This window comes from Delphinus delphis, chromosome 10 (genome assembly GCF_949987515.2).
Source record: "Delphinus delphis chromosome 10, mDelDel1.2, whole genome shotgun sequence".
In the NCBI taxonomy this organism is placed as follows: Eukaryota; Metazoa; Chordata; class Mammalia; order Artiodactyla; family Delphinidae; genus Delphinus; species Delphinus delphis.
Genome location: NC_082692.2, coordinates 41,787,838 through 41,802,294, shown reverse-complemented (window position 1 = coordinate 41,802,294; position 14,457 = coordinate 41,787,838). Strand labels below are relative to the sequence as shown.

The 14,457-nt window shown below is 35.7% G+C and overlaps 1 protein-coding gene across 1 annotated transcript in view; it reads right to left on the bottom strand.

The window, feature by feature from the left end:
- The window catches only part of MLIP (muscular LMNA interacting protein), a 151,842-nt gene that overhangs the window by 103,206 nt on the left and 34,179 nt on the right, over window positions 1-14,457 (bottom strand). Inside the window, exons 5-8 of the mRNA XM_060021348.1 lie at window positions 13,874-13,945; window positions 3,605-3,670; window positions 3,438-3,521; window positions 3,263-3,322 (exon numbers count right to left, since the gene is read on the bottom strand). Coding sequence (XP_059877331.1) covers window positions 3,263-3,322; window positions 3,438-3,521; window positions 3,605-3,670; window positions 13,874-13,945 — 282 coding nt within the window. The remainder of the gene's footprint in view (window positions 1-3,262; window positions 3,323-3,437; window positions 3,522-3,604; window positions 3,671-13,873; window positions 13,946-14,457) is intronic.

Below are 14,457 nucleotides of genomic sequence, written 5' to 3'. Positions count from 1 at the left end.
ACTAAAAAGAACAGCCTCAGGTTCACAAGGACTTTATAGGCTAATAAAGACTAGAAAAATCAAAATGATGAGAATAAACACATAAGCAATAGCAATATAGTTTCAAAATCAAAGTCAAATCTTATGAACACTTCTCTAGCCTTATTCGTTCTCTTTTTCTTGGCAACAATCACCACGATCACACTCTCTTAAACACTGTGCTCTTGTAGCTTCCATGTTACCACACTGCTCTGAGCACAACAGACTTTCATTCTCCTTGATTGGACCTGCAATATTTTGTTCCTGGGAGCTCCATACCGGGTGTCCACAGCATCGACGTACCAGTCATTCCCCGATCTCTCGTACCAGCTCCAGCCACACAGGTTTAAGGCCTCCCTGACACACATCTTGAACTTACCTTATCCAAATAAACATAACCCTCTTCCCTCTACCACACTGAGCCTCCTTCACGTTTGTCTACAGTCGAGGCAAAGAGCAGGAGCTCTTCCACGATTCTCCTCTCCTTCTCTGCACACATCCAAACCCAAGCAAGGCTGCAATATCTCTTTCATACTCAGTGCTTCTCTGCAGCTCCTCTGCACCAGGCCACTGTCATGGTTCCTCTGACCTCGGTAGCCTCATCACAGCAGCCATCAGCCAGCTTTCTCAATAGTTTCATATTATTCCCCCCATATTTTTATATCTTCCCATTTTCCCTGGAATCCAAACTTCATGGCATGGCATGTAAGTATCCTCGCCGTCCCTACACCCCTTTCTCACCTCATTTCACACTGTTCACCATACTGCAACCACACTGGCCTTCTTCATGCACACTAAGCTCTTTCTTGCCAGGATATTTGCACATGTTTACTCCTCTTCCTGAAAGCTATTCTCCCTGATCTTTCTATGACTGGCTTCTTTCCCTCATGGTCTCAGTTTGAATCCTACTTTCAGATCGTTATATCCAAAGTACACCTCTCAGTGTGGAGAAAAAGGAACCCCCCCTACCTTGTTGGTGGGAATGTAAATTGGTGCAACCACTATGGAGAACAGTATGGAGGTTCCTTAAAAAACTAAAAATAGAACCACCATATGATCCTGCAATCCCACTCCTGGGCTTATATCCAGAGAATACTCCAATTTGAAAAGATACATGCACCCCAATGTTCATTGCAGCACTATTTACAATAGTCAAGACATGGAAGCAACCTAAATGTCTGTTGACAAATGCATAGATAAAGAAGATGTGGTACATATATACAGTGGAATATTACTCAGCCATAAAAAATAATGAAGTAATGCCATTTGCAGCAACATGGATGGACCTAGCGATTATCATACTAACTGATATAAGTCAGACAAAGACAAATACCGTATGATATCACTTTATATGTGAAATCTAAAAAAAAAAGTACAAATGAACTTATTTACAAAACAGAACAGACCCACAGACATAGAAAACAAATTTATGGTTACCAAAGGGGAAAGGGGGTGTGGGGAGGGGTACACTAGGAAGCTGGGATTAACATATACATACTCCTGTATATAAAATAGATAAACAACAAGGCCCTACTGTATAGCATAGGGAACTATACTCAATATTTTGTAATAACCTATAAGGGAAGAGTCTGAAAAAGAATACATATATGTATATTTGTATAACTGAATCACTGTGCTGTAACCTGAAACTAACACTACATTGTAAATCAACTCTACTTCAATTAAAAAAAAGAAATACGCCTCTCCGATTACTCTGCCTTGCTCACACTTATCACCATAGTACCTCACAGTGCCAAGCCCATAGTAAGCACTAATAAATATTTGTTAAATGAAAAATTGCCTTAAATTGAATGGCCTAGAATAATGTATCTTTAACACTATAAGCGTTAAATATTTGTTAAATAAATCAATAATACAGGTTATTACTCACATGTTACTTAAGTCCTATTCCTATTACATTTAATGTAATATAGGGTATTTTTATATGTTCAACAAATGAAATGAGAAAAAAATACATTTAAAATTTATATAGTCTCTGGCAAATCAAACTTTTCTATCTTTAGATTAAAAGACTTAAAGAATATACAAAATAGGCTACAAATAGAGAAGCTATAACTATCCATTTGCAGGTTCTCTCTACTGAAATGTAATAATACTGACAATGAGTGATTACCTGGCTTCTACATCATTATTAAAGGATATTCATCTATAATGTTCCAATTGAAAATTAGAAATACTGTTTTAGTTATAGGCAATTCTGTACATTTAAAATCTACATTTTAAAATCTGTACATTTTAAAATCTGTACATTTAAAATCTGTGTTTGAAGAAACACAACTTTGTAAATCAACTAATAAAAATTTTCAATAAGTAAAATACAATAAAATCTACTTGATACATACAATGTCCAGTTTTGAAAAAGAATATGCAAAAAGTATTTATACTAATTCCAAGAGAGAAAATAAAACTGACCAAAAAAACCTAACAATTATCAATAAAAGAAAAACCACAATCATTTTGAAATTTGGGTAAGTAGATCTGTACAAAGCATTCAAAAAAAAAATAACTTGGAGAAATGTAATATTTTATCCCAACAAATGAAAAAGGCTACATGATAAGAAGGGAGTACTTAAATATTCAATTATAACAATGCTTTAGTAGTCCTCAAATTATCTAAAATATCCAGGATTCTGTCCCTCTGAGTCAACGAACAATGAAATAAATTCAGTTAACCAAAAGAAAAGAATTCCAGAAATAATACCAGTGTTAAAGCTCTAAGACTAACACTACTTTAGTCTACCTCATTTTCAGTTTCTACAAGTGTAAGAGCTCTGAATTACATAAGGACTGAAGCTATAGTTTGGGATGAGAATAAGTCACAAATTCTACATACATTTCTATATCCTAAATGCCAACATATAACAACACAGTCTTATACTTTGGCTTTCAAACTGTTTTGAACTTGACCTACAGTTAGAAATAGATTTTACTGCAATCTATATACACATGCCTATACCTGTACCTGTAAACGAATTGAAATAAATGTCAACAATACCTACTCACTGCTTGGAATAATACAGTCTGATTGATAGTTTACATTCTTATTATTCTATTTTAATATGCTGTTTGCTAACAACAAATAAACAAACAAAAAACAAAAAAACCACAATGCTAGTTGCTATCCACTGATTTCCCAAATCACTACTGGGCCTTGACCTGCAGTTTAAAAATCATTAATATTACTATATTATGGTTCAGTAAATTATATTAAATACATACATACTTTCATTGTGTCAGAACCCAAAAATGTCTGTAGGGAACTTGAATGAGAATCAGAAGAATGCTAGAAAAAAAAAAAAAAAGGACAAGCTTATGATGCATCCATCCTAGCCAAGCAAAGGGAAATGAAGTGAAGCAAAGCAAAGGTTTGAATTGCACGGTCTAGTCTAAGGCATTACCATAGACAAGGAATCCTGTAAGACCTTATCAATGGTAGCACAGAGCTCTTCAGTTTGCTGCCTGAGCTGTTCAGGGAAACACAACTGGAAGAATTGAAACCAGGTACTGGGTTAGCAATGAGTTTCGGGATTGCATTTCAAAAGCAGAGGTGATCTGAAGCCATTACCTCCAGAGGTGGATCTAATGTGTTGTCCTTGGAGATGCTCTCTGTCTTGGCTGGTTCGTCTAGTGCCTAGTGATAATAAATGAAATAGTTCTCATGTGAGGATTTTAGTCAAATATACATGTAGTAAATTCTGAATTCAAAGAAATCCCTGTATGTCTCAATGTTTCCAAGAAGAAATATCTTTGAAACATTTGATGAGCTATTCTCTGACCTGGAGGCATTGCCCACAACTGCCTACTTTCTCCTGTGGAACTAGTATCTCCAATATAAGGAGTCTTGTAGTTCTTGTGGGCACAAGCCCCATTGGCTTTTGTAGCTAGGTATTTTGGGGGTTTGTCCCTTGGGTGGGAGCCTTAAAAGCTGGGACATTAGATGTACAGCCTAAAACCTCAGGGCAAAGTTGGGAGCTGGGGTTTCCCTCCCAATTGTTTGGCACTGTGCCAGGGATGGGGTTGTTGGCAAGAATGTATCTCAGCCATTCCTGCCAGGTTTCGTATGGGTATTTTCTTATTAATCTGAGATGCTGGAGTCACTCAGCTGGTTTCTGGATTTCTCTCAGAGGGAATTTCTCCATGTGCAGCTTTATATTCAATGTGTCCCTAGGAGGAGAGAAGTTCAGAAACTGCCTATGTTGCCATCTTGGTCCATCCCCTTCATCATTTCTAATAATTATTTGTGTCCACCTGCTTTTTTCTTAATCAAGTTCCATGTAGAATCATCCATTTCTAATCTCTTAATTGGACTAACTTTTGGCTTTGATCTTCTTCGGCATACTCACATTCCACTTCAGTAGTTTCTGTTCATATCTTTACTATTTATTTCCTTCTACATTCTTTGGATTTATCCTATTTTCCCTCAAAGAATCCCTTTTGTTGCATTCTACAAGTTGTGATATGTTGTATGGTCACTGTCATTCAATTCTAAATACATTTTTAGGTATTTCCATTAAGGTAGTTTTTCTTTCTAATTTTTTTAAAATATAAGGGTTTTTTTCCCCCAATTTTTAAATTACCTATTTATTTAGTTATAACCATAGAACTTTTCAAAATAGCCATTTCTTATGTAGTGTGAGATTTATGGTATAAGACATGATTAGTTTTTTGTAAATATTCCATTTATGTTAAAGAAAACATCTATTCTCTAATTGTAAATATTCCAGTTACAATTAGAGAACTGTAAATATTCCATTTATGCTAAAGAAAACATCTATTCTCTAACTGTTGGCTGCAGAGCTGTGTGTGTGTGTGTGTGTGTGTGTGTATGTATCTATCAGATCACGATTTTTCATTTTTTTCAAATCATCTTAGTTTTACTACTTTCTTTCTTTTTCTTTATTCTATTAATAATTGAAAATCATCAATTAATTGAAAGTCACCATAAAATCTCACAGAATTGTAGTGAGTCTGTTAATTTCTCCCTGTGATCTTAGCAATTTTTCTCAATGTGGTTTGAAACCATTTTATTAGCTACATTCATAATTAGAAGTATACCTTCCTCATGAAATAAAGATTTGTCATTATGAGGTAACCCTCTATATCCCTAATAGTGCTTTGTGTCTTAATCTCTATTTTGCCTGATACAACCAAATGTTTTTATTAGCATATACCTAAGATGCAAAATGGAAATAGTCTACATCGCTGAGTCACCGACAGAGAGCCATACTGAATGGCCAAGTTGAGCTATACCTCACTGTGTTGTGGGTAGGAAATAAACATTTATTATGTTAAGCTATCCCCCTTATTTCAATAACTCACAAAGGAAAATACTGTCTGAAAATCATTTTTTCAAAATCTATTTCTCTGCATTAAATAAAATATAAAATATTGGCTATGATAACCTAATAGAAACCCTTGAGACTGCCTCTTTCCTACCATAAAAAAAATCTCTTTTCCTCTCCTCCTCCATCCTCTATATATTTTTTTCTTTTTTTTTGCAGTACACGGGCCTCTCACTGCTGTGGCCTCTCCCGTTGCGGAACACGGGTGCCGGACGCGCAGGCTCAGTGGCCATGGCTCACAGGCCTAGCCGCTCCGCAGCATGTGGGATCCTCCCGGACCGGGGCACGAACCCGTGTCCCCTGCATCGGCAGGCGGACTCTCAACCACTGCGCCACCAGGGAAGCCCATCCTCTATATTTTTGATTAATCATGAGTAATGGATAGCAGGGAACAGAAGATGTCGTAAAGATAACTCCTCGCTGGTGTTCAGACAGCTTAATTTTTCCTTGACATGGTGTTCTAATCACCTCCTATTTACCCTGCTGGTGGGGAGAGGAAGAGCTTCCCACTCTGTGGTGATGGGGATGGCCGAATACATGACACCTGACACTGGACAGGTGAAATCAACAGCAGTTTAATAGTCAGAGGTGGCCACGGCCCAGGGGAAGAAACTGTGCATTCCATCAGGGCCACATAAGAGCTGTGCTCGGTGCTCGGGGAACAGTGAACAACAGGGACTGTGGAAGGCAGGTTTTGTAGGATCAAGAGAGTGAGGCATCCCTGCTTCCTTAGAAGGGTGTGGTCGGCTTGTTTGAATAAGTAGGCACTGCACCTGGTCGGTTTGATAGGGACGGTTAGGGGACCTTATCTGGGGGAGCAGAGTGGGGAGGTGAGCTTGCAATTAGACCAGCTGAGGCCCTCCCAATTCTACCAGGTGCCAAGCAGGTAGTATTGGGCTTTAATTTTAGACTTTACACTACACATGGCTTCTAACTATGACGGTCATTATAGAGAAGAAAAAAGTCAGAAATTAATGACCCAGAGGGAGGGGATATAGGTATACATATAGCTGATTCAGTTCATTGTAGAGCAGAAGCTAACACAACACTGTAAAGCAATTATATTTAAAAAAAAAAAAAAAAGCCATAGACTGGGAGAAAATACTTGCAAAGTTAAAAAAGAAAAAAAAATAAGAAGAAAAAAATTAGTGACCAGGATTAACAACAAACTCCTTAGGAGAGAACCTTGGTCTAGCTCTTCCTTGCTCTCCAACAACACCTTCTACCCACTCCTCACTTGCATGCTGCTCTTTAACCACAATGGATCACTTGAGTTCTTTGAACTTGTGCTGACCTTCCAAGCACACGTTATTAACTTTGCCTAGATTACCCCTCCTCCATCCTCAGCTCACTTAGAATTCGTATTCATCCTAAAAATCCTAATCCAGCTCCTTTATAATATTTTTTGGCGTTTGCACCAGGCAAAATCTTCCCCTCCCTCCTTGGGGCACTGCATCATTCCATACATGCCTTAAGCATATTGTATCATCATTACTCTTCAACTGTATCTCCTCTCTACTGGACCATTTGTCCTATAACAATTAGGAAACTATGGTATTTATCTTGGCAGTCTCAGGATAGAACACATGATATGTCTTCAGTAAAGATCTTTAGGATGACTTGAAAGGGCAGACTGACAAATAAATGGAGTTAAATGAATAAATGAATCATAGAAAGAAGATGATCTTAATATGCCTCGGCAAAATGCTCTAGAGAAGGAGTTTAAACTCTGAATATTTTAAGTAACAATTTATTTTCCCATATTTCAATTAAATGTGTTTACCATCAAAGATCTGAGTATGTGATCCATGTTAATATAATGAGCAAATATTTTTTCAGCCAAAATCAAATAGGGTTATTATCTTGGTTACTTCGTGGGAAATTACTATAGGCAAACACAACTTTTATTATGCTACTTAAAGTATTGAAATTTACTCAATGAAAAAACTACCTACTCAGAATGCTTGGAAAATTAAGGAAGATAACTAGTATTCAGTCAGTAATGCTGAAACTTTGAAATGGAGATAATACTCGAACTGCATTAAAATTTGGAAGGGGGATTATTCTAAGTTTGAATAGCCTTGAAATTCACTAGAATTGATTTTTTTTATTGACAAGGAGTTCTCTGTCAAATATATCATCTTGATCCACTCCTTCTAGCAGCCATAAAAAGTAGGTTTTTTCTCTGTAGTACAAAAATGTATTAAAAGAAAATATATTAAATCTCCATTAATGTGAAGCCTGACCGTAGATTGCTTTTTGACAACTTAGCCCGGCAGGATTGTACTGATGTTTCTTTAGATTTATTCATTTTGAGTGAAGTTCTCTCAGAATATTCTCCAATTAAAGATTTTATTTCAAAAACATATATTTTCTACCAAACTGGCTGATAGCCAAGTGAGGCATAAATGGAACATGCTCTGAATTTTTTTTTTTTTTTGCGGTACGCGGGCCTCTCACTGCTGTGGCCTCTCCCGTTGCGGAGCACAGGCTCCGGACGCTCAGGCTCAGCAGCCATGGCTCACAGGCCCAGCCGCTCCGCGGTATGTGGGATCCTCCTGGACCGGGGCACAAACCCGTGTCCCCTGCATCGGCAGGCCGACTCTCAACCACTGCGCCACCAGGGAAGCCCTGAATCCTATTTTTAAAGATTCTTAACTAATAGTTAGAAATAGTCTCATTAAAAGTGGTTATATTTTACTCAGCACAACCAACTTTGGGGCCCAGTTTTTGAAAAGAGACATAGTGAATCTCCTTTTAGAAGAGAATAGTTTCTGAGCTCAGCATGACATTATAATTAAGAGGCAAGAACTAGGAGCAAGCATTGTAAATCAAAGTCTTTATGAGAATATATGACCGCACACTGTAATAGGTGTTCCCCATCCAAAAGGAGCATCTCTCATGGAATTACAAACACTGTTAAGTCAGATATATTGAATCAGCAGACTGATTAGAACCTGCTCTCTTTGGAACTAGGATTAAGTTCTAAAAATCTGAAAATTGAATTAGTTGCACTAAGAGTTAGAAAGTAAACTGCTTCCAAAGAGAGGATACTCTAAAAGGGCTTGTAAACTTTTTGTGATGCCTGGACTATCTAACTGGATTGGATTTCAAAAATTGAATGGGCGAGTACTGTATTTTAATAAAGATAAAATTAACCTCCCAAAAAGCAATTCAGGCAGAAACCCCAAAACTGCTATACTTTGTTAATCTGACCAGCTATTTGGTAGAATAAATCCTGTGAGAACAAGAGATTTGCTTGATTTTCAGTCATTAATACAAAACCATTTGTAGGATTGGAGATATTCTCAGCTAAATAAATCTCATTTTGATTCTCTAGTTGGAGATTCAGGTCTGAATAGCGTTCAGATCTGAAGAAAAGGGGGAAATGTATGCTGTAAGCCAAAGGGGCCTCCAATATATAAAATTACAGCTTCTTTAAAGGTCTAGGAATATTTATCAGCAGATTATTTTCATATGATTGGTTTAAAAATTTCAAGAATTGAGGAAACTTACTTGGTGTTTTTAATCCCAAGATCTCTGGAGGGTTAAATGTCTGTTCTTCTCACACAGAAGGAAGGGAGTTTTGGCAAGTCATTACGGCCAGTTTCAAACCTGTTCCTGAAGACTTAATGGCAAAGCCACCAGACTTTTTCTTCGTTTAATCAAGTATATCAGAAGGGTGTTCCTGATTCCCAGCCAGCACCTCCTCTACTGTAATTCACCACCTCTCTTTTAATAACTCAAAAAATTGGGCTGCTTTGTAAACCCTCACTAACTCAAGTCTTGTCAGAACAAAGCTATTTCCAATTCCCTTTAACTCTTCCTCATTAAAAAAATAAAAAAAATAAACTTTTGCTGCTCTAATTTAATGAAGATTTAAATATATTCTAGCAAGTAATAAAAAATTATCCAAAACATCACCTCTTGCTCAATATTTCACTTTAGCTAATTGATGTCACTGTTGCATGGTGAACAGGGAAAAGCTAGGGGATAATCAGATCCCACTTAAGGTCCATTTCAACAACTCACTAGCCCTGCAGCTTTGGGAAATTTAGTTGACATTTTGGAGCATCAAAATTTTCAGAGTTGTGAGGATAGTAAAGCATTTAGCTCAGTGTCTGACATGCTAAAGTACTCAGTATGGCAGCCATTGTGATTGTATTATTTAACCATTAAAAATTACCAAGTCTAAAACCAACTTACTTTCCTTGTAGCAGAAGGCCTTTTATATCTTTTCCATGGAATTAGAATTGATGAAGCTCATTCTACCCTAAAGGAAGATGCTTATCATCATCCTAATTGCCATATACGAGGCCCCCTTATTTTTACAATCCTATGAGCAAAAAATTGCTTTAAAATAGTGTGGAATAAAATTGGAAATTTAAGAGACCTACCCAGGTGCAAACTAAATTAATTCATTCAATGAATGTTTAACAAAAACGACTATGTTTTCTCAAATAGTTTATAGTAGAAAAAAAAAAAAAACAGTATGCATACTTTAATATGGTTTACTAAGCACCTTAAAAGAAATAGTTGCATGGTAGACAACTGCCCAAGAAGAACCAATTGGTATAGATTTGGGTCCTGGGCACTTTTCCATTGTTAAAGAAATTGGGAACACATTTACTTCTTGAACTAACCTAAATGAAGAGATGTCTCTCTAGTCTAGACCATATGCTAATTCGGTAACCAGATTTTGTTAAATTTTTGAGACATGCAAAGATCCTAAAATAGTCTCACCCAAAGGCATATGTTTAATCAGATTGGAGTTTACCAACTCATGTTTTAAAAAATTAAACTGGCAACTTAGAATAAAATGATTTGACAATTGACAAGATATCTCAAATCTTTACCTTTCTATTTTTGTAGCACAGTTTTTGCTACTGTCTTCAAAACAGTTGTTCTTTATCCTCCTTCCACCAGGAAAAATAAAATAATTTTTCTCCTGTAACTTTCATTTAAATAATTAATCCTATAACTTATAGGTGCTATTTATAAAATTGAGCTACTCTAAAATTCTTTCAAACACATTAAGTTTATGAATTAAATGCATAGTGATATCATTTGTTGAGAAACAGTACCTAACCATAGCCTTGACTTTATCCTGAGAAATAATGGTGAGGAAGGGAACAGATAAATTACTTACAAGGAAAAAGTGTATTCTTTCATGGAAAAAAATTAATCACTCTGAGACAATATATATTCGCAATATTTGATTTCAAGGAAATATCCCTTCATCTTCCCTTCCCTTAATATAATTGCTCAATAAAAATAATAATCCATTTATTTAGAATATTAAAATGTGCCCTTCAGTTTAATTTTAACTTTTTACCTATTGCTATCAGACTCAGATGATTAAGAAGAAAAATTAGTCAATAAGAGAGAGAGAGATCTTCAACATTCTCTGAAAAGGACAGCAGTACCCACATTGAGACTAAAAAATAATGTCTATATCAAACTTATTTCCTCTACAGAGTCCAGTATATTGTTGAACATATTGTAATAAGGACAGTCACAAATGCACGTTCATCTGATTATTTTGTTCCTGCTTTATAATCACTTGTATTACATCCTCATCTCAATCTTAGAGAAGATGATTATTGGCAGGAGATTAAGTCAAAGACCCCAACACCAACACATTAAAATATGATGGCTGTAAAGCCTTAGTTAAGGCTTTAGTTAAAAATTCTTCCCTCCTAAAAGTTCATAGGGGAAAAAATGATAGAAAATGGAATAAGCTATAAATTTAAGTTTGACACAGACAATAAATTACAGAATTGAAGTATCAGAAACCTCATGTCCCCTGCCAACAAAATGTACTCTTTTGAAAATTATGGGCTTCATCAAGGGGTGATTAAAACTGAAACCAATCCAAGGATTCAATGAAAGCTTAATGTCTGATTGGAAGGGATGCCTGTATTTCAATTTGGAGAAAATTTTGCTTTTAAAAATAGTATTATTTTTTAAAGTGATTCTGGTTCCTCATTAATTATACTATATGCTATAAAACAGAATGTGGTTTAAAAAATCTGGTTGGGGGAGAGAATTAATTGTCCATCTATCTTAAGACGAAGTAAATGTGCTTTTTCTATCTTCAAGGTGTTCCACAGCACAGACCCTAACAGAATATTGTAATGACACTGCTCCATCTTCCTACCCCTTAATTGTGCTGTTCTGTAAGATATTAAAGGGATCTCAGAAAAGCTTCTGTGATTTAAAATATTCCAAAATGTTAATCCTCTCCCAAATAGATGAGTCTCTGATGATTATAGTTTTAATTTACTCACTCAACTCAGAAATAAGTCCCTTTGATTTTAATGGCATAGGATGAGTTCTATTGTATAAACAGATGGGCAAAAAGATAGAAATTACCAGATTTATTTTTTAAAAACAACAACCATGAAAGAAACAGCACAATACCATTCAAGAAATATTACTGAAAATAGAAATAAACTCTCATAAATCTTGGGATAATACTTTTGTTATTTAAAAATTCTTACAAAGTAAAATCTCTTATTGAGGAATACATAACATGGGAGAGCCAGCAAAAAAAAAAAAAAAGTGGAATTATAAAAGGCTCTAAAGAAAAACAAACATCATGTTATATCCTGTGACCTTTGAAGAATTCAAATATTTATTGTCCAAAACCAACATCTTAGTCAAGAGACCATTATCCACACTAGATAATTTTATTAGATATTTTAAATTAGATATCATGATATTTAAACTTAGATATTTTAAACTAGATATCATGATATTTACATGTTGTGGTACTAAAAATAAAAATAATAATTTTACTGAAGAGTATGTTTTATTCAAAATTAAAAACACAAAACCTCTCCCAAATGAACTTGCATTAGGTTCAATGCAAAGCAATACCACCATAGACATTTATGAAATGGGTTTGTGATGCAATTTGAAATTAAGCTAATCATTCCTCATTTTTAATGACTGACTAATGGATTATAATCTCTAAAATCCACTGAATTGGAAGAGAAGAGAGCTGGCCAGCACGAGGGAAGGACCCTGTGGCAGAACAGCCCCTATTCTGTCTTCCTGGCTACTGAGTGGGAGAGCTTCTCCCATTTCTGTGAAGGCAGGCACTTGTCACCAGATTTTGGAAATGTCCATCTGAAATGGGGAGAAAGTCTATGGTGAGGGAACACTTCTACTATGACTCCACATAATATTTAACTCTAGAAAATAGGATAAGGGGCATCTGGTGAAGGTGTCACTTCTTGAAGCCACCTGAAACCTCCTGAAATTGGTGTTTTACGCCCATCTTATCTTTCAGTGAACCATAGAAGGTCAAAATTCAGAAGAGAAGCTAGAGAAAAAGTTACAGATGGCCCCCTCACCTCCCACCTCCAGTTCAAGGCATTCAGATATATAGAGCACAGACTCTGGGCCACAGGTGGATAATTGGGAATTTGTTATCAGAGATACATGATATAAGAGATACTGCCAACCAATGTTCACCTATATACCACTTAGAATATCCCACTAACAACTCCTACTTTTTTAGACAAAAGAATATATAACAGTTTTATTCTCCAGATCATGCTAAAATAACAAGAATATAGGCTCATAAGCCAGTGGTCAAAATACCACCTGGTTGCAAACATTAACATTCTGACAAATTATAACATTATTTGAAACACTATAATTGCACAGAAAAAAAATGGGCTTCATGCAAAGATAAATTGCCAAAATAAATATCATAAAAATAACATAAGAAATGTATCATGTCATAGACTTGGTAATTGATTTCACTTCAATTCTGATATGATCCTCCACTGGGGCTTCATTTGAGTATTTGTAATGACTTATGAAACAAGGGGCTTTAATTTAATTTACCTACTGAAGCAGAATCCTGTAATTTTATAGTTAATGACTCAATAGCAAGTCAAAAATACCCTGGAGCCATGTAAAAGTAGCTGGGTCATTGGAAGGGATCTCAACCCCTCCCTCCCATTCATGGAGGTCAGATCAATGGCTGAGGAAAATGGATAAAGATGTTCAGACCGTGATGGGATTTAAGAGGCTAAGTTGGATGTTTGGCTATAATATTTCCACCCTGTGGAAGCCACTATTAATCATCAAATTTCAAAGGTGGCCAGTTGCCCACACGTAACCGCATTTTACCTCTACTCTATTGATCAATGTGAATAGAGGTAGAAGCTCTTAAATATTAATAACCATTTAAAATTCCAAAGGACAGGGATGTACCCAAATCTGAATCAAGTTTCTCAGAGCTGCTTAGTAGCTTGGATAACTCCAGGCTCCTACCAAGACTCTACCAATAAATCAGTGATGTCTCCGATTCTATCCAAGATGCTTTCACTACGTCATCCTAAACTAAGAGCAGCATTTTATTTTAGTAAAGGCAGAACTTGAAAACAGAATTTTTTTTAAAACATAACAAAAATGACATAAGCAATTTTAGAAAACATCACCAAAATTCACTCTGCTTCTGAGCCAACACTGACCTTCTGTTCCAAAAGCAATGTGTTTGTTGGGATTGCTGCAAAAGCCTTGTAGCTGGACTTGGTCTTGTATTGCTAGAATGGGGGTAACCAGAAAGCAAGAGTGGAGTTGAAAAGGGGAAAGAACGTGACATAAATTTAGACTAGTTCTACCAAGTTAAACCACATGTTATCAAATGAAGAAAACAGTGATTATGCTTCAACAACTTGTTTTTGACAGAAAAAAATTAGTTTATCATGGTAATATTTTATTAGAATGAGAAGCAAAGAAATATCACAGTAAAATATCAGCCTAGGGATTATAGGCAAGTATATGCTATATCATTTCAGAACTTAAAAACATTCATTTTTACAAAGTTATATATAGATTTCTCATTAGCAGCATACCCTGAGAAGAATACTATTGTATAAATATTTGGGGTATTTTTGCTTGATTCTCAAAGGAAAGCAATTCTTTTTTTATAGTGTCATAATTAACAAATATTATGCCAATAAGTTTAATTGAACTCAATACATTCTCTTGCATCATTCATAAAAACAATGATCAGAACACGTAAAATTTAGCAGTAATTTTTAGAGAGTAGTAT